Source organism: Salmo trutta, unplaced genomic scaffold, assembly GCF_901001165.1.
Source record: "Salmo trutta unplaced genomic scaffold, fSalTru1.1, whole genome shotgun sequence".
Lineage (NCBI taxonomy): Eukaryota > Metazoa > Chordata > Actinopteri > Salmoniformes > Salmonidae > Salmo > Salmo trutta.
In genome coordinates this window covers 64,913-89,995 of record NW_021822746.1, presented here as the reverse complement: position 1 = coordinate 89,995, position 25,083 = coordinate 64,913, and the positions used below count along the sequence as shown (strand labels likewise).

General features: G+C 43.9%; 1 protein-coding gene across 5 annotated transcripts in view; it reads left to right on the top strand.

The window, feature by feature from the left end:
* LOC115184140 (N-acetyllactosaminide beta-1,3-N-acetylglucosaminyltransferase 2) overlaps positions 1-25,083 on the top strand; it is a 57,281-nt gene that overhangs the window by 16,995 nt on the left and 15,203 nt on the right. For 4 of the 5 annotated variants that reach the window (XM_029745129.1, XM_029745128.1, XM_029745131.1 and 1 more), the window contains exons 3-5: positions 1,746-1,889; positions 4,755-5,306; positions 9,341-11,716. In XM_029745129.1, coding sequence (XP_029600989.1) covers positions 1,779-1,889; positions 4,755-5,306; positions 9,341-9,907 — 1,230 coding nt within the window. In that variant the 5' untranslated portion in view covers positions 1,746-1,778 and the 3' untranslated portion in view covers positions 9,908-11,716. Of the gene's footprint in view, positions 1-1,745; positions 1,890-4,754; positions 5,307-9,340; positions 11,717-25,083 lie in introns of those variants that run through there. The other variant, XM_029745132.1, reaches the window with a different exon arrangement.

Genomic DNA, 25,083 nt, shown 5'->3' with positions numbered 1-25,083 from the left:
TGAATGTAGTAACCCGGTGATGGTGTCAGTAGAGGTAATAACTAGTAAATGTAGTAACCCGGTGATGGTGTCAGTAGAGGTAATAACTAGTAAATGTAGTAACCAGTGATGGTGTCAGTGCTGATAATAACTAGTAAATGTAGTAACCCGGTGATGGTGTCAGTAGAGGTAATAACTAGTAAATGTAGTAACCAGTGATGGTGTCAGTAGAGGTAATAACTAGTAAATGTAGTAACCAGTGATGGTGTCAGTAGAGGTAATAACTAGTAAATGTAGTAACCCAGTGATGGTGTCAGTAGAGGTAATAACTAGTAAATGTAGTAACCCGGTGATGGTGTCAGCAGAGGTAATAACTAGTAAATGTAGTAACCCGGTGATGGTGTCAGTGGAGGTAATAACTAGTAAATGTAGTAACCCGGTGATGGTGTCAGTAGAGGTAATAACTAGTAAATGTAGTAACCCGGTGATGGTGTTAGTAGAGGTAATAACTAGTAAATGTAGTAACCCGGTGATGGTGTTAGTAGAGGTAATAACTAGTAAATGTAGTAACCCGGTGATGGTGTCAGTAGAGGTAATAACTAGTAAATGTAGTAACCCAGTGATGGTGTCAGTAGAGGTAATAACTAGTAAATGTAGTAACCCGGTGATGGTGTCAGTAGAGGTAATAACTAGTAAATGTAGTAACCCGGTGATGGTGTCAGTGCTGATAATAACTAGTAAATGTAGTAACCCGGTGATGGTGTCAGTAGAGGTAATAACTAGTAAATGTAGTAACCCGGTGATGGTGTCAGTGCTGATAATAACTAGTAAATGTAGTAACCCGGTGATGGTGTCAGTAGAGGTAATAACTAGTAAATGTAGTAACCAGTGAAAAAGGAGTGGGTCTATAAGGGTTTAACTCTGTTTTGAAAAGCCAAAATCTCCAGGATCCCATCCTCTCTTATTCAACCTGTTGAGTCACTCTGAGATGAGGTCCAGATTAGTGAGGGGGTGTTTAGGGGAGAGGGGGAGGTTTAGGGAGGGAAGGGGGGGGTATGTGTGTGCCCCCACATCCTTGTGGTTATGATTCCACCTTGGTTGGCTGAATCAGCTGTGCTCTTGCATGGTTGGAAGCCAAACCAGTATCTCTCCTAGGTTGTGCAGTTGTCATCAGTCAGACCAGGACCACAGATTAGGATCATGAGGGCTCTCTGGAATATAAAGCACATGATCAGTGATTCACTGCCTAGAAACATTGAATTTCCCTAAATAAACTTTCCAACTGTCTTGAAAGACTTTCTGGCCATTTCAAAATAAATATTTCAAATGTTCACTGTCCCAGAAGTCTCCATCTTAGAGTCAAGCAGAGTTTGAATAAATTGTAGATTTGAATAAATAAATAGTAGATTTGAATAAATTGTAGATTTGCAGTCTGATTACCATTCAGCTCAAGTTGCTCATGCAGTCTGTGGAAATGGTTAGACATTATTCTGGAGCGTTGATTCTTAGAGACCCGTGTTCTCTTGAAGTGAGGCCTTAAAGTAGAAGGAAATGTGGGCTGTCTGTAGTCATGTGTTTTTACACTAACTGGTCATATTAACTGAGGGGAGATTTCCATCCTATTACATGTTTTAATGAAGAGTTCACCACTAATTCGTGTGTGTTAAGCATTTTGTTGCATTGTGTATATGACAAATAAACAAACTTTAATGTGTCCCTCATATCTCGCTCTCCCTCATCTATCTCTCCCCTCTCCTTCCCTCTAGGTGGCTAGAGATCAGAGGTCGTAGCTAGAGGTCATGGCGGGCCTGAGGAGGAAGCTGAAATTTCTGGTGACATTGATGACGGTCAATCTCTTCATCTTCATCCTAGTGTTCCACAGAGGAGGACAGGACAAGGGACACAACAAGGTGAGAGGGGACAGGACAAGGGACACAACAAGGTGAGAGGGGACAGGACAAGGGGAGGAGGGGGCACCACTAGGTGAGGAGGGGACAGGACAAGGGACACCACTAGGTGAGGAGGGGACAGGACAAGGGACGCCACTAGGTGAGGAGGGGACAGGACAAGGGACGCCACTAGGTGAGGAGGGGACAGGACAAGGGACGCCACTAGGTGAGGAGGGGACAGGACAAGGGACGCCACTAGGTGAGGAGGGGACAGGACAAGGGCAGCCACTAGGTGAGGAGGGGACAGGACAAGGGACGCCACTAGGTGAGGAGGGGACAGGACAAGGGACGCCACTAGGTGAGGAGGGGACAGGACAAGGGACGCCACTAGGTGAGGAGGGGACAGGACAAGGGACGCCACTAGGTGAGGAGGGGACAGGACAAGGGACGCCACTAGGTGAGGAGGGGGAGGACAACAGGTGGGGGGGTGACAGGATGAGAGCGGACACAACAATATTCATGGTGATGTAGAACAGTGCTTCTCAAACCTCTCCTCGGGGACCCCCAGAAGTTCCACTATGTTTTTGTATGACTGAACTAGCTCCCCTGATTCACACTAATCAAGGGCTTGATGATTAACTGTTGATTGGAGGCGTCTAGACTTGACAGTTCATGCAGCTTTAGTATTCTGATCAGAATTCTGGACACATGTAAATGTGTCTACTGGGTTTACAGTGTGTCCCAATCCCCTTTTCCTGCTCTATATTCCATTTCCACTATGCATTCTACCAACAGTGTCCACTGTACGCGCTTTTCGGTAGCCTGATTCACGTCTGTTACGTTCCCCAGTTTCTGTGTTGTTGTAGGTTTGTATGTTCATTTCAGGAAATGGCTTCCTGGATTCTAAGCAGCTGATTGGTCAGCCCCATGGCGGATTGAGCTCTGACCCCTCCCTCTCGTCAGGGGATACAGTTGTCTCTGCCATTACTAACTCCTTCTCCAGCTTGATAAACCAGTGTTCCTTCATCAGGGGAAAATAGCTTCTTTTTATGTCCTGTGTTGATTGTGGCGGTCAGTAAAAGTTTTGTGGATATTATTTTGTAGCCGCTCCTTCTGGGGTATGTGTATGCCAATAGGACTTAGTGTTTTTGGTTTTTGAAATTGTTCACTTAAAGTATTAGTAATTTTTCTGTTTCATTTGTTCGGGGGGGACGCACCTTGGGAACGTTTAGGCAAGAGGCCTGCGGGCATACGTGACCCGTAGTATTGAATCTGTCTATGCACACTAGGTAAGACCTGGGTGAACCACCACCTGTATGTTGGTTAGCGCGCCAGGTGGTGCTAAAGGTTAGGTAAGAAGTGGGTGAACCACCACCTGTATTTTGGTTAGCGCGCCAGGTGGTGCTTAAGGTTAGGTGAGACCTGGGTGAACCACCTGTATGTTGGTTAGAGCGCCAGGTGGTGCTAAAGGTTAGGTAAGACCTGGATGAACCACCACCTGTATGTTGGTTAGCACGCCAGGTGGTGCTTAAGGTTAGGTAAGACCTGGGTGAACCACCACCTGTATTTTGGTTAGCGCGCCAGGTGGTGCTTAAGGTTAGGTGAGACCTGGGTGAACCACCACCTGTATGTTGGTTAGCGCGCCAGGTGGTGCTTAAGGTTAGGTGAGAAGTGGGAAGGCAGGTCAGGTAGGAGAGGGGACTCTAGCTTTAACTTTCTTTGCTTTGGTTCCATCCAGACCCTTTTCCCCACCTTACTGTGTGAAGGAAGAATAAATTCCCTGTTAAACAGTATTTTCTCTGCCTCTGTCGTCCTTCCCTGCACCTACGATCACCATACTGTTTCAATCCACCGGGAGTTGAGATGTAGCAGGGTGTTGCGTTCCCTCCAACAGGCGTACGTAACAACGTCCAAAACCTCCTGAAGTGGCTAGATCGGAACACAGTCAGACCACAAAGCCAGTTGTGCGTTTACACCCGTATTTTCAATGTGATCCTTGTATTCTGATAGCAGAAATCGCATGTAAGTGTCATATCTAGACACACGCATACATGGAATGCAGTGGAGGCTGATGAGGGGAGGACAGCTCATAATAATGGCTGGGATGGAGCAAATGGAACGGCATCAAACACCTGGAAACCATGTATTTAAAACCATTCCACTGATTCCGCTCCAGCCATTACCACGAGCCTGTCCTCCCCAATTAAGGTGCCACCAACCTCCTGTGTTGGAATGGCTGGGAGTCCCTGAGGTGAGGTCTGAAAACCACTAATCTAAAAGACTTAACTGATTCTACACTTTGTGAATACGACGGGGCCTGTTGACTTGTCTGTGTTTTAGTAATATTTCCACAATATAACCATGTTTCACTTGGAGGATGAAATCACACTGAAATTGTGAAAATTATGATAATGCCCTTTGTGTAAGAGCTTTTAAAACATTAATTAATGCTTGGATTTATTTTGCATGTTTAGGTGGGATGGAGTTTTTGGTCCTCAGCATGACATCACAATCTGATCTGATTATTCTGACCTATGACCAGTCATCTCTTATTTGCATATGTATCCTCTTTCTTTGAAGGGGTCAGCAGGGTAGGATCTCTGGAGTCAACACGCCCACTCGATCAGACTCAGCAGTTCCATAGCAAAAGGAGGGTCGGGGGAAATAAATAATTAAACATATATTTGGAGTTACTTTCATGAAATAAACAGTGATTTATTAAACGTACTTATGATTTAAAAAGACTGCACAGGGCTTTAATTGTTGAATTGTGTCGTATCATCTGTGTTCAATTGTCTTTTTTAATAATTTTTTATGTATGTATTGTTGTTCTCGGTTTAGGACACAATTTATTTATTAATTTCGTCCTTCCTTCCTCCATTCAAGGTCCTTGTCCCCTCCAAGCGCTTCTGGTCCAAACTGGCTCCTAGTCAGGCCTACTGGAACCGCCAGCAACAGAGACTGGACCTCCAACACAACCCCATCCTCGCCGCCTCCAATAGTAACAACACTAGCGATGATGATGATGTCAGACCTGTCCCTGATTGGCTCAACGACACGGGGCTGAACCCTGACCCCTGCCAACCGGACTACAGAGTCACCACTCACGTGAAAGACTACAATTCCCTACCTCCCCGTTTTAAAGACTTCCTGCTCTACATGCGCTGTCGGTCGTACTCTCTAGTGGTTGACCAGCCTCACGTCTGCCAAAAGACCCGGACAGGGGAGCCGCCCTTCCTCCTACTGGCTGTCAAATCCCTTGCTCCGCACTTTGACCGCCGCCAGGCCATCCGCCAGTCGTGGGGTCGAGCCGGCGTCCTCGCCAACCGGACGGTTGTCACGGTGTTCCTGCTCGGCAACACCACGGCCGTGGACCACCACCCAGATCTGTCAGAGATGCTGCGCTATGAGAACGCTCACCACCGCGACATCCTCCAGGTATCAATAATATACAGGTTAACATCCTACAGGTATCAATAATATACAGGTTAACGTCCTCCGGGTATCAATAATATACAGGTTAACGTCCTCCGGGTGTCAATAATATACAGGTTAACGTCCTCCGGGTATCAATAATATACAGGTTAACGTCCTCCGGGTATCAATAATATACAGGTTAACGTCCTCCGGGTATCAATAATATACAGGTTAACGTCCTCCGGGTGTCAATAATATACAGGTTAACATCCTCCAGGTATCAATAATATACAGGTTAACGTCCTCCGGGTGTCAATAATATACAGGTTAACGTCCTCCGGGTGTCAATAATATACAGGTAAACGTCCTCCGGGTGTCAATAATATACAGGTAAACGTCCTCCGGGTGTCAATAATATACAGGTAAACGTCCTCCGGGTGTCAATAATATACAGGTAAACGTCCTCCGGGTGTCAATAATATACAGGTAAACGTCCTCCGGGTGTCAATAATATACAGGTAAACGTCCTCCGGGTGTCAATAATATACAGGTAAACGTCCTCCGGGTGTCAATAATATACAGGTTAACGTCCTCCGGGTATCAATAATATACAGGTTAACGTGCTCCGGGTGTCAATAATATACAGGTTAACGTCCTCCGGGTATCAATAATATACAGGTTAACGTCCTCCGGGTGTCAATAATATACAGGTTAACGTGCTCCGGGTGTCAATAATATACAGGTTATCGTCCTCCGGGTATCAATAATATACAGGTTAACGTGCTCCGGGTGTCAATAATATACAGGTGTCAATAATATACAGGTGTCAATAATATACAGGTTAACATCCTCCGGGTGTCAATGATATACAGGTTAACGTCCTCCGGGTGTCAATAATATACAGGTGTCAATAATATACAGGTTATCGTCCTCCGGGTATCAATAATATACAGGTTAACGTGCTCCGGGTGTCAATAATATACAGGTGTCAATAATATACAGGTGTCAATAATATACAGGTGTCAATAATATACAGGTTAACGTCCTCCGGGTGTCAATAATATACAGGTTAACGTCCTCCGGGTGTCAATAATATACAGGTTAACGTCCTCCGGGTATCAATAATATACAGGTTAACGTGCTCCGGGTGTCAATAATATACAGGTGTCAATAATATACAGGTGTCAATAATATACAGGTTATCGTCCTCCGGGTATCAATAATATACAGGTTAACGTGCTCCGGGTGTCAATAATACACAGGTGTCAATAATATACAGGTGTCAATAATATACAGGTTAACGTCCTCCGGGTGTCAATAATATACAGGTTAACGTCCTCCGGGTGTCAATAATATACAGGTTAACGTCCTCCGGGTGTCAATAATATACAGGTTAACGTGCTCCGGGTATCAATAATATACAGGTGTCAACAATATACAGGTTAACGTGCTCCAGGTATCAATAATATACAGGTTAACGTGCTCCGGGTGTCAATAATATACAGGTTAACGTGCTCCGGGTGTCAATAATATACAGGTAAACGTGCTCCGGGTGTCAATAATATACAGGTTAACGTGCTCCGGGTGTCAATAATATACAGGTTAACGTGCTCCGGGTGTCAATAATATACAGGTTAACGTCCTCCGGGTGTCAATAATATACAGGTTAACGTGCTCCGGGTGTCAATAATATACAGGTTAACGTCCTCCGGGTGTCAATATACAGTACCAGTCAAAAGTCTGGACGCATCTACTCATTCCAGGGTTTTTCTTTATTTTTACTATTTTCTACATTGTAGAATAATAGTGAAGACATCAAAACTATGAAATAACACATATGGAATCATGTAGTAACCAAAAAAGTATTAAACAAAGTAGCCACCCTTTGCCTCGACAGCTTTGCAGTTTCATGAGGCAGGAATGCGTTTCAGTTAACAGGTGTGCCTTGTTAACATGTAATTTGTGGAATTTCTTTCCCAGTGGCATCCTCATACAAGGGCAGTGTGAGTAGTAAGACAACGGAGGCTTTAGCTTTTCTTCAGCCTTTATTATGATTGGTTACTTTAAAGAGGACTGGGATTGGTTACTTTAAAGAGGACTGGGATTGGTTACTTTAAAGAGGACTTTGTGAAAACAGCCTAAAACATTGGGAGGGGGTGGGGTTTAAAAGCTGATATAGAATTGTTTTAAGATGGTCATACCATGGATCATTTAGCTATTTGTTTTTTTAATTTTAGGACCCCTTTAGGTATAAAAAAATATATATTTTAAAAATGATTTGATAAAATATTGTATTTGAAAAGACAGTCAAACTAATCATAACGAACAAGGTTTTGAAGGGTCTGTCTGATATCAAGGAGCTATAAGAAAGCTCAGGAAATGTTAGATATTTGTTGTTTTTACATTTTGAAACCCCTTTTTTTGTGAAAAACAGATCTCCATCTGAAACTGGCAGATTTTGATGGGGATTTATTTTATTATGTTAGATTGACGCACCGGTTCATCAATCGACAAGGGGGGTGTTTTTAAATATAATATCGGATTTGTGTGGTAATGTATGTCTTTTGAACTCACTGAGTGGTCCACAATGTTGGTTTTGATCTGTAATACAGTTGGAAGTCAGAAGTTTACATACACCTTAGCCAAATACATTTAAACTCAGTTTTTCCACAATTCCTGACATTTAATCCTAGTAAAAAGTCCCTGTCTTAGGTCAGTTAGGATCAACACTTTATTTTAAGAATGTGAAATGTCAGAATAATAGTAGAGAGAACGATTTATTTCAGCTTTTATTTCTTTCATCACATTCCCAGTGGGTCAGAAGTTTACATACACTCAATTAGTATTTGGTAGCATTGCCTTTAAATTGTTTAACTTGGGTCAGATGCTTCGGGGAGTCTTCCATAAGCTTCCCACAATAAGTTGGGCCCATTCCTCCTGACAGCTGGTATAACTGAGTCACATTTGTAGGCCTCCTTCCTCACACACTTTTTCAGTTTTACCCACAAACAGTTCTATTTTTGTTTCATCAGACCAGAGGACATTTCTCCAAAAAGCACGATCTTTGTCCCCATGTGCAGTTGCAAACCGTAGTCTGACTTTTTTATGGCGGTTTTGGAGCAGTGGCTTCTTCCTTGCTGAGCGGCCTTTCAGGTTATGTCGATATAGGACTCGTTTTACTGTGGATATAGATACTTTTGTACCTGTTTCCTCAAGCATCTTCACAAGGTCCTTTGCTGCTGTTCTGGGATTGAGTTGCACTTTTCTCACCAAAGTATGTTCATCTCTAGGAGACAGAACGTGTCTCCTTCCTGAGCGGTATGACGGCTGCGTGGTCCCATGGTGTTTACACTTGCGTACTATTGTTTGTACAGATGAATGTGGTACCTTCAGGTGTTTGGAAATTGCTCCCAAGGCTGAACCAGACTTGTGGAGGTCTACAATTTATTTTCTGAGGTCTTGCCTGATTTCTTTTGATTTTCCCATGATGTCAAGCAAAGAGGCACTGAGTTTGACGGTAGGCCTTGAAATACATCCACAGGTACACTTCCAATTGACTCAAATGATGTCAATTAGCCTATCAGAAGCTTCTAAAGCCATGACATCACTTTCTGGAATTTTCCAAGCTGTTTAAAGGCACAGTCAACTTAGTGTATGGTAACTTCTGACCCACTGGAATTGTGATACAGTGAATTATAAGTGAAATAATGTGTCTGTAAACAATTGTTGGAAAAATGACTTGTGTCATGCAGAAAGTAGATGTCCTAACTGACTTTCCAAAACTATAGTTTGTTAACAAGAAATGTGTGGAGTGGTTGAAAAACGAGTTTTAATGACTCCAACCTAAGTGTATGTAAACTTCCCACTTCACCTGTATGTCTTGTCAAATGTTGCAGTATTGGTGAGTGACACTCTGGGACACAGGGATACTCAGACTATCTTCAAGTATGCTGACATATAAAATGGGATTGGATAAACAGTGGAATAATGAACAAAATACTCAAATCTGTATTTTTTTTTTTTTGTAAAAAAAATTGTTTTAACTCTACCCCCAGTGGGACTACCGGGACTCGTTCTTCAACCTGACCGTCAAGGAGGTGCTCTTCCTGGACTGGATGACCACGCGCTGCCCTGGAGCTCAGTTCATCTTTAAAGGGGACGATGACGTCTTTGTCAATACGTTGAGGATCCTGGCCTTCCTCAAGGGCCTGTCGGGGCCCCGGGCAAGGGACCTGTTTGTAGGGGATGTGATCACCAACGCAGGGCCAAACAGGAATAAAAAGGTCAAGTACTTCATCCCAGAGAGTTTGTTCGTTGGCACGTACCCGCCATACGCGGGTGGAGGGGGGTATCTGTACTCCGGGGACCTGGCCAGGCGGCTGCACGGGGCATCGCAGCACGTACCGCTCTACCCCATCGATGACGTTTACACAGGGATGTGTCTGAGGAAACTGGCGCTTGGGCCAGAGAAACATAAAGGCTTTAAGACGTTTGACATTGAGGAGAAGTACAGGAGGAACCCGTGTGCCTATAAGGGTCTGATGCTGGTGCACAGCCGGACACCGCAGGAGATGATCCAGATCTGGGCCTGGCTCAATGACCCCAACTTGACCTGTCAGTAACTACCCAGCCGGTGTCCATTTTGACTTGAGCTATCAGAAACCGGGGACAACGGGTGTCTGTGGCCATCTTTGATTTGAGCTGTCAGTAACCAGGGAAGACGGGTGACTTAAACTGTCGCTAACTGCCTGGACCAGACACCACGACAGGCAGCCATTTTGTTATGTTGGTTGTTATAGTAACTCTGTGAGAGGTCAGTGGCCACTGTTTTGTGACACTTGGTAGGGTTGTTATGTTCTACAGGTCAGACACCGTTTTGAGGGTAGGATTATTACTCTCGGAGGGTCAGTGGAACATTGGCAGCTTTAATGTTATTATCATGGTTGTTGGTGTTAGTTTACCATCTTCAGAGTTGAATCTTGGATAAACATTTCAGGTTTTGAATCCCAAGATAAAGATGGTGTGATTGTGATGGCGGTACAATGGCAGACCAACGTGTCTCTGAGCTTTCTAAATGGTCATGATGGTGTTATGATGGTAAAGTCTGATGGACCTTTCATGATTCCCCACTGTGTCTGACGGCACAGAGCCTGTACCATGCTGTATTATCAGGGGTTAGAGGTTGTGTGAATGAGCAGCCTGATCCCAGATCTGTTGGTTGTTTGGTGTGAAAATGACCATAAGAGTTGGCAAGACTGGCACAAACGGATCTGGAACCAGGCTAATGGATGAGTGCTCAGCTGGTCTGGGCCGTGCTAGATAGAAATGTCCAAAAAGATGTTTGGTCGTCCCTCTTGGATAATGTAACTTGGGAACATAAATAAAAAAGAGCACATGTTTAACTTAAAAAACCAAACATCTTCCAGTCTGAAGAGATCTGACGGATGGACCTTCATGATAATACTTTAACACCGTGTGTCTGACGTCACAAAGAGCTTTATAAAGGCTGTAAAACAGTGGCTGTAAAACAGTGACTGTAAAACAGTGGCTGTAAAACAGTGGCTGTAAAACAGTGACTATAGTAAGAGCCAAATAAAGAAACGGGGTTGACGAGTTCATCTTAAATCAGCCATAAATATCTTTGTGACAGGAGGAATGGAAACGTGTTGTATGCAACAGGGAGGGGCAATTGAATACAAGCTTTCTTTAAAAAATATCTATATTTCTGGGCAACATGTACCGTGTTATGCTCAACCTGCTCAGTTTTACACAACACCAGAGAATGTACAGAAAGAGCAGGACCAGCTCACCTGCTTTTACACTGACTGGACTATTCAATGTTTCTTTAGGAAAAAATCAGATCACCATATTAAAGCCAGAGTTCAGTTCACGTAACAGGGTTGACCTTAAAATCAGGGTTTACCTTAAAATAAATCCCTAATCACATGAAATGAGTTAATCTCTAGAAATGACTTTGTGAAAGCAACAACATGACTAGGGCTTTACAATGGTGGTGAAAACTTTTGGGGTTAAAGGTCAGCAGTTGCTACATTCATTGTTGATTCTTGAAGAATTGAACTGATAAATACCTTCCATGAGCTTAGTTCAACTGTCCCACCACTGTGTTCAGCTGTCCTTGCATCCGTAGCCCTGTCTGATGTTGACTGGTTACATTTCTTCAGCCCCGTCCCTCAGCTTTTTACCAAAACAGGGGCGGGGACTAAATGTATTGTTTCTACTGCTGATTGCAGCTTTAAGTGGGTTAAAATCTTGCTAGAAGTCAAAGGGAAATGCCAAAATACTGACTTTATGGCACTGTAGCAAGTCTTTTCATATTAAAAGTCAGGTTTTGTGGTCTATATTAAAGGGCACTTCATTTAATATAGAAGGCTGTTAAAATACAGTGTTGGTGGACAGTTGTTACTTAAATATCAAAGGGATGCGAAAGAAACGTTTGTGGAATAACCCTGTTCAGCGTTGCTTCAGGTCCTCCTTATAAGCAGCCATCTTCACTAACAAAGAACCTGTCAAGCTGAAATGGCTGGTTATAGCATATTTTCACAAGGACCACTGTCATTTTCATATCGAACACCCCTCCCCCCACAAACTATAACAAAGATAAAGCTAGAACCGTGAGCAAGGCGATTGGCTAGTGGGTCATTCATGTTTTTAAGCTTTTGTTTTGCAACTGTGTTTACTGCCTGTTTCTGAGTAGATCAGAGAGAGATACTGTTTTATTTATCCACAATAATTACCGTTCTTGTCAGATGGTAAAGAAAACCATGTCAAAGGTCAAATCCAGTATGTTCTATTCCACCGCTGCCTTAAAGGTTTATAGGAAGACGGGTGTAAGATTTCCTTCAATTTATGTCTGAGAATTTCCATTATTGGAATGTTGATGTAAGTAACATTTGATCTGCATCTAGGACGATCTAGCCTGAAGAGCTGTATGTTTTATAAGGTGTTTATTTATCAACTAATGTATTAATCAACTGTCTGCACAACTTCTTATTGGGTGGCAATTATAGTCCATTTTGTTTTGGTGTATTTTACTGTTGAAAGAGATGGATGTTGAAGAAGTTACATAAATATATACACTGTGCCCAGGTCAGGAACGACTTGCATCAATTAATATGCTGTACGTAGAGGGGCGTTGTGCCGGGAAGACGGGCTGTACGTAGAGGGGCGTTGTGCCGGGGAGACGGGCTGTACGTAGAGGGGCGTTGTGCCTGGAAGACGGGCTGTACGTAGAGGGGCGTTGTGCCGGGAAGACGGGCTGTACGTAGAGGGGCGTTGTGCCGGGAAGACGGGCTGTACGTAGAGGGGCGTTGTGCCGGGAAGACGGGCTGTACGTAGAGGGGCGTTGTCCCGGGAAGACGGGCTGTACGTAGAGGGGCGTTGTCCCGGGAAGACGGGCTGTACGTAGAGGGGCGTTGTGCCGGGAAGACGGGCTGTACGTAGAGGGGCGTTGTCCCGGGAAGACGGGCTGTACGTAGAGGGGCGTTGTGCCGGGAAGACAGGTCATTGGCTCCGTCTTAATATTTGTAACATGCAAATACACATCTGAGCCTCATTCAGTATGCAAACCAAACGTTGTGGAGCGTTGCAGACATAAATCTCATGAAGAGAGTTTTGGTTCCTTATCCTGCAGGTCAGAGTTAGTTCTACAAAAAATATATCTTAACATTCCACAACAGTGTGCGCTGCTGAACGCAGCCTTGTTGTTTACAATTCATCTGCCACAGTGATAATGATCCATTCCCCCTGGGGGTGCGCGTTCAGCAAGACGCAATGTTTGGGAACGTTCAGATAGCATATTTCTATGTAGAACAAACATGCCTCTCTGACCTGTAGAATAAGGAATCATGTTGGCTCTATTTCTGGTGTTTCTATTTGCAACGTTTTGGCTGCTGAATGTGGCCCTGGGGTTCTATTGACGTAACCAGGAAGTGGGCAGGAAACAGTGAGGGCAGGGCCTCTGCTTCAAAGAGGGCGGAAGTCAGTCTCCAAAAACAACCTCTGTTAGACTATCCGATGTGTATAATAAAAGAGTTGGTGCTGTTTTATTGAAAATGCTGAATCTGTTCAACCGTTTTATGTACAACGCTTGCAGCAAAACCAATCTTTCCCCGGTTTATCATGATTCTGCTGGCGAAAAGGAACCAATGAAATGACTCCCCTGTTTGCCTGGGTCAGTGTACAGGGCCGTATTCCTCTAGTTACCCTGAAGACAGAGATCCTGTTGAATTCATCCTTCAGTCCTTTCTTGATTTCTATCTGGTCTGTCATGTGGTTGTTTTCTTTCATCACATCTGTCAACAGACCGTGTCAAATCAGAACAATTATGAAGGAAGGAAGGAAGGAAGGAAGGAAGGAAGGAAGGGAGGGAGGGAGGGAGGGAGGGAGGGAGGGAGGGAGGAAGGAAGGAAGGAAGGAAGGAAGGAAGGAAGGGAGGGAGGGAGGGAGGGAGGGAGGGAGGGTATAGAGGCATTTTGTAGAAAATATAACAGGGCTGCAGACCTGGTACAGCCTAATGGTGCTGAGTGTTCTCTGAACTGTACTGGTCCAATAACAAACAATTTAGGTTTACGTTACAAAAGTTTTCAAAGCTATTATCAATGGTGTACCCTAATGAACACGCCCCAGAAGTGTAAGCTAAGAAGCTCGCAAATGAGTTTTTCCTATGAGATTTTGGGGCGAGATACTAGTTACCCCAGCCGTGAAGTCGTAAACCCTGCCCATTTCTTCAATTCGTTTTCCTAAAATGTTATTTTAATCCTAACCTTAACCACACTGCTAACCTTATGCCTAACCTTAACCACACTGCTAACCTTATGCCTAACCTTAACCACACTGCTAACCTTATGCCTAACCTTAACCACACTGCTAACCTTATGCCTAACCTTAAATTAACACCAAAAATAACATTTGTTTTGATGAATTTTTTTATAATATAGACAATTTACTTTGTGACTGCGGCAAAAACCTCCTAGGAAAAACAAATATGCAAGCAGCTCTCACTGCTTATGTCCTGTGAGTTCCTGTTTCCCTGGCGTTCATTGGGACTTACTGTAGCTCTCAGCACAAGTCAAACCAAAACAGTAACAGGATGTCGTCCACGCATGCTGTATCAAACCAAAATATGCCGTGGCCTGTCAGGTGGTCAGAGTAGGGTGGAGAATGTTTACATATGTAAATGTATACACAATGTATGTTATTTATAATCCTGATTTGTAAAGTCTGCTATGCCGGTATGATTCCAGCTACTGCATTACAGACGAGGCTTTCACTATATCACGTTGTTATTTATCTGACTGAGGCTTAAATTCAGGCACTTGGTGACTTCCTGTTAATATCGCTTCTTTTTCTACCCCACCTTTCTGTTTCTCCTCTCGCCTCTCTATTTGATCACTTGTCCTGTTTCTCCAATGGCCTTGATGAAAGACGAACATTAATTCATTCTCCTAATTTCTGTTTGAATGTAAAATATTCCTCTATTGTGACACAACTGAACAAAAATATAAACGCAACATGAAAACACAATGACGTTATGGTAGCGATATTAACATTACATTCTCTGGCAACAGCTCTGGTGGACATTCCTGCAGTCAGCATGCCAATTGCACGCTCCCTCATAACTTGAGACATCTGTGGCATTGTGTTGTGTGATTAACCGCACACTTTATAGTGGCCTTTTATTGTCCCCCAGCACAAGGTGCACATGTGTAATGATCATGCTGTTTAATCAGCTTCTTGTTTAATCAGCTTCTTGATATGCCACACCTGAGAAATGCTCACTAACAGGGATGTAAACAAATTAGTGTACAAAATTAGAGAAATTAGCTTTTTGTGCGTATGGAACATTTCTGGGATCTTTTATTTCAGCTCATGGGACCAATACTTTACATGTTGCGTTTTATATTTTTGTTCTACATATCTAGAGTGTTGTTTATTTCCATGGTCCAAACCCTTGTTTCCCTTGGTTATGAAACATTACAAAATCATCAATCACATAATTGTTTATGTCCTCTCTCCTGACCATAACATTCCTGTATCTGTTGGAATTGTGTATGATTTAGTGTTGCAAAAGTAACTTTTTCCCAAATTCTCCAGAAATCCAGGTTGGAGGGAAGAAGAAGAAAATCGAGCATCTTCCAACCAGGATTCCTGGAGAACCCGGAAATATGGGGAAAGTTACCTGAAATGTTTTATTTATTATTTTATTTTTCTGCAACACTATAAGACTTGATTTGGACGTATTCTGCACTGTAGATATCTATATATTATATACCAGTACATGCCTGTTTCTTGTTCCCCATTTGAGTTGGTTTCATTTGATTTGTTTTTCTGTGATTTCTCAGAGACATGTCATGTGTGGTTCTTCTGCTATGACTAGATTTATTTTTCAATAAAGAATATTTAGCTGTTTTTGTAGATGGTTTTGGATAATGGTTTTATTATACAAGAAATGCTATCCCTGTTTTTAGAAGATTTGTACAAACTTATAATAGCCCAGATGTTCTGTTTGTATGTTTTTAAACCACAGCTACTTCTAGTTATTTTAATTCTATATTCAACCAGTGAAGATAAGAAGCAGCTGAGGTTTTATTTCACCTTTATTTAACCAGGTAGGCCAGTTGAGAACAAGTTCTCATTTGCAACTGCGACCTGGCCAAGATAAAGCGTAGCAATTCGACACATACAACAACAGAGTTACAAAAGGAATTAACAACAGAAAACAAAAAGTCTATATACAGTGAGTGCAAATGAGGTAAGTTAAGACAATAAATAGGCCATGGTGGCGAAGTAATTCCAATATAGCAATTAAACACTGGAATGGTAGATGTGCAGAAGATGAATGTGCAAGTAGAGATACTGGGGTGTAAAGGAGCAAGATAAATAAATAAATAAATACAGTATGGGGATGAGGTAGATAGATAGATGGGCTGTTTACAGATGGGCTATGTACAGGTGCAGTGATCTGTGAGCTGCTCTGACAGCTGGTGCTTAAAAGCTAGTGAGGGAGATATGAGTCTCCAGCTTCAGAGATTTTTGCAGTTTGTTACAGTCATTGGCAGCAGAGAACTGGAAGGAAAGACGACCAGAGGAATTGGCTTTGGGGGTGACCAGAGAGATATACCTGCTGGAGCGCGTGCTACTATGGTGACCAGTGAGCTGAGATAAGGCGGGGCTTTACCTAGCAAAGACTTGTAGATGACCTGGAGCCAGTGGGTTTGGCGACGAGTATGAAGCGAGGGCCAACCAATGAGAGCGTACAGGTCGCAGTGGTGGGTAGTATATGGGGCTTTGGTGACGAAACGGATGGCACTGTGATAGACTGCATGATGATGTTTGTAAACTACTTTTAGGCTGGTAGCAAAAGGCTGGTAGCAAAAGGCTGGTAGCAAAAGGCTGGTAGCAAAAGGCTGGTAGCAAAAGGCTGGTAGCAAAAGGCTGGTAGCAAAAGGCTGGTAGCAAAAGGCCCGCACACTGAGATGATCCTACCTGAGGTAGAACAAAAATCAAATGGATGGTTCTGTAAAAATATTTAGAGGTTCAGTGGTTGTTGGTAGATCTAGTCTTTTGCGACCTCTCTTGGAAAGATGTGGTAGTGTTTTAATGTGACTTCATGGAAAGAGTGTATTTAGTGACCTCTGAAAGACGTGGTAGTGTTTTAATGTGACTTGGAAAGACGTGGTTGTAGCCTTACTGTCCCCAGCACAAGGTGCACCTGTGTAATGATCATGCTTTTTAATCTTCTTGATATACCACACCTGTAAGGTGGATAGATTATCTTGGCAAAAGAGAAATGCTCTTTAACAGGGATGTGCACAACATTTGAGAGAAATAAGCTTTGTCTGGAATCTTTTTTCAGCTCAAGAAACATGGAACCAACACTTCACATGTTTGTGTTTTATATTAAACAACTTCTAATAAAACTAAATTAACAAAAGAAATTGGTTCCAAACTGTTTCCACTGGACGGTTCTCACCACCAGGGGGCAGAAGTGATATGGAAGTGGAAGATATTCACATCAACAGACTAGAGGAACATACAACCAAAGGATTTCTCATAGTTGATATGTCTCTAACATCCACAGCAATACCATCTCACCCTGTTCCATGTAGTTGATATGTCTCTAACATCCACAGCAATACCATCTCACCCTGTTCCATTTAGTTGATATGTCCCTAACATCCACAGCAATACCATCCATCCTGTTCCATTTAGTTATGTCCCTAACATCCACAGCAATACCATCTGACCCTGTTCCATTTAGTTGATATGTCCCTAACATCCACAGCAATACCATCTCCTCCTGTTCCATTTAGTTATGTCCCTAACATCCACAGCAATACCATCACATCCTGTTCCATTTAGTTGATATGTCCCTAACATCCACAGCAATACCATCTGACCCTGTTCCATTTAGTTATGTCCCTAACATCCACAGCAATACCATCTCACCCTGTTCCATTTAGTTGATATGTCCCTAACATCCACAGCAATACCATCACATCCTGTTCCATTTAGTTGAAATGTCTCTAACATCCACAGCAATACCATCTGACCCTGTTCCATTTAGTTATGTCTCTAACATCCACAGCAATACCATCTGACCCTGTTCCATTTAGTTGATATGTCCCTAACATCCACAGCAATACCATCTCCTCCTGTTCCATTTAGTTGAAATGTCTCTAACATCCACAGCAATACCATCTGACCCTGTTCCATTTAGTTGATATGTCCCTAACATCCACAGCAATACCATCACATCCTGTTCCATTTAGTTGATATGTCCCTAACATCCACAGCAATACCATCACATCCTGTTCCATTTAGTTATGTCCCTAACATCCACAGCAATACCATCTGACCCTGTTCCATTTAGTTGATATGTCTCTAACATCCACAGCAATACCATCACATCCTGTTCCATTTAGTTATGTCTCTAACATCCACAGCAATACCATCTCCTCCTGTTCCATTTAGTTGATGTCCCTAACATCCACAGCAATACCTTCACATCCTGTTCCATTTAGTTGATATGTCCCTAACATCCACAGCAATACCATCTGACCCTGTTCCATTTAGTTATGTCCCTAACATCCACAGCAATACCATCTGACCCTGTTCCATTTAGTTGATATGTCCCTAACATCCACAGCAATACCATCTCCTCCTGTTCCATTTAGTTGAAATGTCTCTAACATCCACAGCAATACCATCTGACCCTGTTCCATTTAGTTGATATGTCCCTAACATCCACAGCAATACCATCACATCCTGTTCCATTTAGTTATGTCCCTAACATCCACAGCAATACCATCACATCCTGTTCCATTTAGTTGATATGTCTCTAACATCCACAGCAATACCATCACATCCTGTTCCATTTAGTTGATATGTCTCTAACATCCACAGCAATACCATCACATCCTGTTCCATTTAGTTATGTCCCTAACATCCACAGCAATACCATCACATCCTGTTCCATTTAGTTATGTCCCTAACATCCACAGCAATACCATTCATCCTGTTCCATTTAGTTGATATGTCTCTAACATCCACAGCAATACCATCTCATCCTGTTCCATTTAGTTGATATGTCCCTAACATCCACAGCAATACCATCACATCCTGTTCCATTTAGTTGATGGCACCATGATGTCAGCTTGTATCATTACCACATAACAGCAGGGTGATGTTCTCTGAGAGTAGAGCTGCAGTTACCTTCCCTGGCAATGACTCTCTCTCACACACACACACACACACACACATCTAAGTCCTTCATAGACCTTCCTAACACCGTAGTTTAAGAAAATACACACACACACACGTCACCAGCTTCACCCTCATCACATCATTTTGGGAGGAGGGAGGTGGTTGCCACGACGACAGTCTCTAAGGACACTGCTAATTCACCCTGGTTCAGATGAACGAGCCCCAGAGCTCTCTTCTTTCTCTCTCCCTGGAATGTCTAAACAGCTGGAGGATGAGATAACAAGTGAATAAGCAACATGGATACAGTATGTTGGAGAGGTGAAAACAAACAGAAGCTGCTTAGTCCTTGTTGATCTGGGCTTCATTATCCAAGAGAAGCACAGATCCCTCTTCTCACAGCGCCATTTTTTCAATCCTTCCTTTCTTGGAAGTTGATGTGGCTGGAACTCAATCCAACGCACCATAACGATGTCTTTGTTTTCACTACTAGGACTACAGCCTGTTTGCACGCACACACTCTACAACTGTGTAGGATACCAACCTGCCTGCTGGCCCCTGTACTTGTAGAGGATGGGAGGGACCACAGGTATTCCATCACTGTCTCGTATTCCACTGTCCTTTCCAACAGCCTTGTCTTTCTCTTTTTTTACATTCACATTTAACTTGGCACACTGCGAAGGATTGGAATTTAGTTTTGGCGCTGTGGCTGTTTGTGTGACTGGCTGTGCACCTTCCACATGGAATTGGAGGGCCTCTCAGTCCCTCTCTTTCTCCCTCTTCCTCTATTTCCTTGCACTCTCTCTGTCCCGCCCCTTTAAACGTGTGTCTGTGGGGGGGGGGGGGGGGGGGCTGGCTATGAAAGGAGGTCAAGTTATATACACAGGAAATGAGATGCTGATCCTGATGCTTCAGTGGGACTTTCTATCTCTCTTCTCTCTCCTCTATCTCTCTGCACTCTCCTCTCCTCTATCTCTCTGCACTCTCCTCTCCTCTATCTCTCTGCACTCTCCTCTCCTCTATCTCTCTGCACTCTCCTCTCCTCTATCTCTCTCTTCTCTCCTCTCTCTTTCTTCTCCTCTCTCTGCACTCTCTCTGCATTCTCTCCTCTCTCTGCACTCTCTCCTCTCTCTCCTCTCTCTCCTCTCTCCTCTCTCTCCTCTCTCCCTCTGCACTCTCTCCTCTCTCTCTCTGCACTCTCTCCTCTCTCTTCTCTCTCCTTTGTTCTCTCTCTCCTCTCTCCTCTGTTCTCTCCTTTCAATTCAATTTGTGTTATTGGCATGACGTAACAATGCACACATTGCCAAAGCTTATTTTGGATATTTACAATATTAAAATAATAAGATTCAAAACTATCAACGGTACAACGGTAACATCAATAACCAAGGGTCAAAATAACCATACATTCAACAATAACATAGAGGACATGTGCAGGTTGGTCTGTCAGACACTGTCCCTCAACTTATGGCAGGCAGCAATGTAGTGCGCTGCCAAGCCACAGCTCTCTGCGTCCTCCCCCAACAGGACGGGCAGTCTATACTCATCAGAGAGGTCTTTGAAACCTTGAATACGAGTTTCAAATTTGGGGAAATGACACTAATTGTTTTATTTTTTTATACATTTTATCAGGAAATGCAGCTCCGTCTCAGGTTCTGCTGTTGTGCAGTGGTTACACAGCCTTTCCTCTACAGGGAGCCAGGTTTTCCTGTGTCTACCCTTCTCAATGGCAAGGCTGTGTTCACTGAGCCTGTACTTTGTCAAGGTTTTTCTAAGGTTTGATCAGTAACCATGGTTAAATAGTTAGCCACGGTGTACTGTTGATTTAGAGCCAGATAGCTTTGCATTGTGCTTGTGTTTCCCAATAGGTCATGTAGTTTTGATTGTGTTGTAATTTGGTTTATTCTGATTGATTGGATGTTCTGGTCCTGAGGTTTCAGTGTGTTAGTAGAACAGGTTAGTGAACTCAGCCCCAGGACCAGCTGGATGAGGGTCCTGAGGCTTCAGTGTGTTAGTAGAACAGGTTAGTGAACTCAGGACCAGCTGGATGAGGGTCCTGAGGCTTCAGTGTGTTAGTAGAACAGGTTAGTGAACTCAGGACCAGCTGGATGAGGGGCCTGAGGTTTCAGTGTGTTAGTAGAACAGGTTAGTGAACTCAGCCCCAGGACCAGCTGGATGAGGGTCCTGAGGTTTCAGTGTGTTAGTAGAGCAGGTTAGTGAACTCAGCCCCAGGACCAGCTGGATGAGGGTCCTGAGGTTTCAGTGTGTTAGTAGAACAGGTTAGTGAACTCAGCCCCAGGACCAGCTGGATGAGGGGACTCTTTTCTTTGCTCAGCTCTTGGCATTGCAGGGCTTGGTAATGATATGAGAGGGGGTCACTGTATTTTAGATGTTTCTAAAACTTAATTGCTCTTTTTTGAGTTTTTATTATTTGTGGATGTCGGCCTAATTCTGCCCTGCATGCATTGTTTGTAATTTTCCTCTGGACATGTAGGAGAATCTTACAGAACTCTGCATGCAGGGTTTCAATGGGGTGTTTGTCCCATTTGATGAAATCTTGTTTTGTAAGTGGACCCCACACCTCGCTGCCATAAAGTGCAATTGGTTTAATGATACATTCAATTAGTTTTAGCCAAATTTTAATAGGTATTTCAATTAGAATTTGTTTTTTAATGGTGTTGAATGCCCTGCGTGCTTTCTCTCTCAGTTCATTCACTGCCTCATTAAGGTGTCCAGTTGAGCTTATTTTTAAACCTAAGTAATTGTAGTGTGTGCGGTACTCTATATATTTTGTACCAATTGAGAACTTTGGTCTAATTCCCTGAGATCTGGATCTTCACTGGAAAGTATTTTTGGGGTTTACTTTCTCTCTCCTCTCTCGCTCTTCCTTCCATGATACATTCTTAGCACTTTTTATTCCATCTAGAACCTAAAGGGTTCTTCTGCTCTCCCCATTGGAGAACCCTTTGAAGAACCCTTTTTGGTTCCAGGTAGAACCCTTTTAGGGTTCCATGTAGAATCGTTTTAAGTAGAAGCCTCCTGTGGAAACGATTCTACATGGAACCCAAAAGGGTTCTACTTAAAACCAATAAGGGTTCTACCTGGAATCAAAAAGAGTTCCCGTATGGGGACATGTAAAGAACCCTTTGTAGAGATGACTAACAACCATGTCAAGACATTCCTTACACCCTCTGAAGATGTTCCACTTCCTGCTGTGCTTTCTCTCTGTTCCAAAGGGCACCCTATTCCCGATCTCGTGCACTACTTTTGACCAGGGCCCTGTTCAAAGTAGTGCACTAAATAGGAAATAGGGTGCCATTTGGGACGTGGCTTTAGGGTGACGGGGCCATTAATCTACTGGGTTTAATAAAGCAGTTAATCTTGTTGTGGAGCCATCCTGATGACATCATCAGTGTGATGTCACGCAGGCTGGCAGAGAAATGCCATGATAAACCTGTAGTACACTTCAGATAGTAACGATAGGTGCTCTGTGAAGAGTTCCTCCTCTCTCATACACACACGGTTTATCTCCCTATACTCTCTGTCACACACACACACACACACACACACACACACACACACACACACACACACACACACACACACACACACCACTCCGAGTCCTGAGAGGAAAGGGAGCAGCTCATTCATCACAGAGGGAATGTAATCTCCCAGCAGGAGCCATTCCTCCTCCTACTACCTCTTCCTGTCTGACGAGACCCCTATACGGCAGACTCCTATACGGCAGACTCCTATACGGCAGACTCCTATACGGCAGACTCCTATACGGCACACTCATACACGGCACACTCATACACGGCACACTCATACACAGCAGACTCCCGCACAGCAGACTCCCGCACAGCAGACTCCCGCACAGCAGACTCCCATACAGCAGACTCCCATACAGCAGACTCCCATACAGCAGACTCCCATACAGCAGACTCCCACACAGCAGACTCCCACACAGCAGACTCCTATACAGCAGACTCCCACACAGCAGACTCCCACACAGCAGACTCCTATACAGCAGACTCCTATACAGCAAGCATCTCAGCCCTCTGCCTTGACCAAAAAACAAGCTGCATCAAATCACATCTAGTACAATGACAAAGTATCTGGCATCATGCTGCGTCCCGTAATGGAAAGACATTAACAAGGTATCTGGCATCACACTGCATCCCGTAATGGAAAGACATTAACAAGGTATCTGGCATCACACTGCGTCCCGTAATGGAAAGACATTAACAAGGTATCTGGCATCACACTGCGTCCCGTAATGGAAAGACATTAACAAGGTATCTGACATCACACTGCGTCCCGTAATGGAAAGACATTAACAAGGTATCTGACATCACACTGCGTCCCGTAATGGAAAGACATTAACAAGGTATCTGACATCACACTGCGTCCCGTAATGGAAAGACATTAACAAGGTATCTGGCATCACGCTGCGTCCCGTAATGGAAAGACATTAACAAGGTATCTGGCATCACACTGTGTCCCGTAATGGAAAGACATTAACAAGGAATCTGACATCACACTGTATCATGTAATGCCAGCAACTAATGTACTTTGGCCAATACCTTCCTTGATAAATGATCACTTCAGCTAAGTTGAGGGTCAGTTTAGTTGATTAAAGTTCAATGTTAAAAAGGGTAAAGGGTGTAACACTGAGAACAGCCCCTCCCTCTGTTTAGTCCATCCTACTGCTGTCTGTCTGTCTGAGAACAGCCTCTCCCTCTGTTTAGTCCATCCTACTGCTGTCTGTCTGTCTGAGAACAGCCTCTCCCTCTGTTTAGTCCATCCTACTGCTGTCTGTCTGAGAACAGCCCCTCCCTCTGTTTAGTCCATCCTACTGCTGTCTGTCTGAGAACAGCCTCTCCCTCTGTTTAGTCCATCCTACTGCTGTCTGTCTGAGAACAGCCTCTCCCTCTGTTTAGTCCATCCTACTGCTGTCTGTCTGAGAACAGCCTCTCCCTCTGTTTAGTCCATCCTACTGCTGTCTGTCTGAGAACAGCCTCTCACTCTGTTTAGTCCATCCTACTGCTGTCTGTCTGAGAACAGCCTCTCCCTCTGTTTAGTCCATCCTACTGCTGTCTGTCTGAGAACAGCCTCTCCCTCTGTTTAGTCCATCCTACTGCTGTCTGTCTGTCTGAGAACAGCCCCTCCCTCTGTTTAGTCCATCCTACTGCTGTCTGTCTGTCTGAGAACAGCCTCTCCCTCTGTTTAGTCCATCCTACTGCTGTCTGTCTGAGAACAGCCCCTCCCTCTGTTTAGTCCATCCTACTGCTGTCTGTCTGTCTGAGAACAGCCTCTCCCTCTGTTTAGTCCATCCTACTGCTGTCTGTCTGAGAACAGCCTCTCACCTCTGTTTAGTCCATCCTACTGCTGTCTGTCTGAGAACAGCCTCTCCCTCTGTTTAGTCCATCCTACTGCTGTCTGTCTGAGAACAGCCTCTCCCTCTGTTTAGTCCATCCTACTGCTGTCTGTCTGAGAACAGCCTCTCCCTCTGTTAGTCCATCCTACTGCTGTCTGTCTGAGAACAGCCTCTCCCTCTGTTTAGTCCATCCTACTGCTGTCTGTCTGAGAACAGCCCTCCCTCTGTTTAGTCCATCCTACTGCTGTCTGTCTGAGAACAGCCCCTCCCTCTGTTTAGTCCATCCTACTGCTGTCTGTCTGAGAACAGCCTCTCCCTCTGTTTAGTCCATCCTACTGCTGTCTGTCTGTCTGAGAACAGCCTCTCCCTCTGTTTAGTCCATCCTACTGCTGTCTGTCTGTCTGAGAACAGCCTCTCCCTCTGTTTAGTCCATCCTACTGCTGTCTGTCTGTCTGAGAACAGCCTCTCCCTCTGTTTAGTCCATCCTACTGCTGTCTGTCTGTCTGAGAACAGCCTTCTCCCTCTGTTTAGTCCATCCTACTGCTGTCTGTCTGTCTGAGAACAGCCTCTCCCTCTGTTTAGTCCATCCTACTGCTGTCTGTCTGTCTGAGAACAGCCTCTCCCTCTGTTTAGTCCATCCTACTGCTGTCTGTCTGAGAACAGCCTCTCCCTCTGTTTAGTCCATCCTACTGCTGTCTG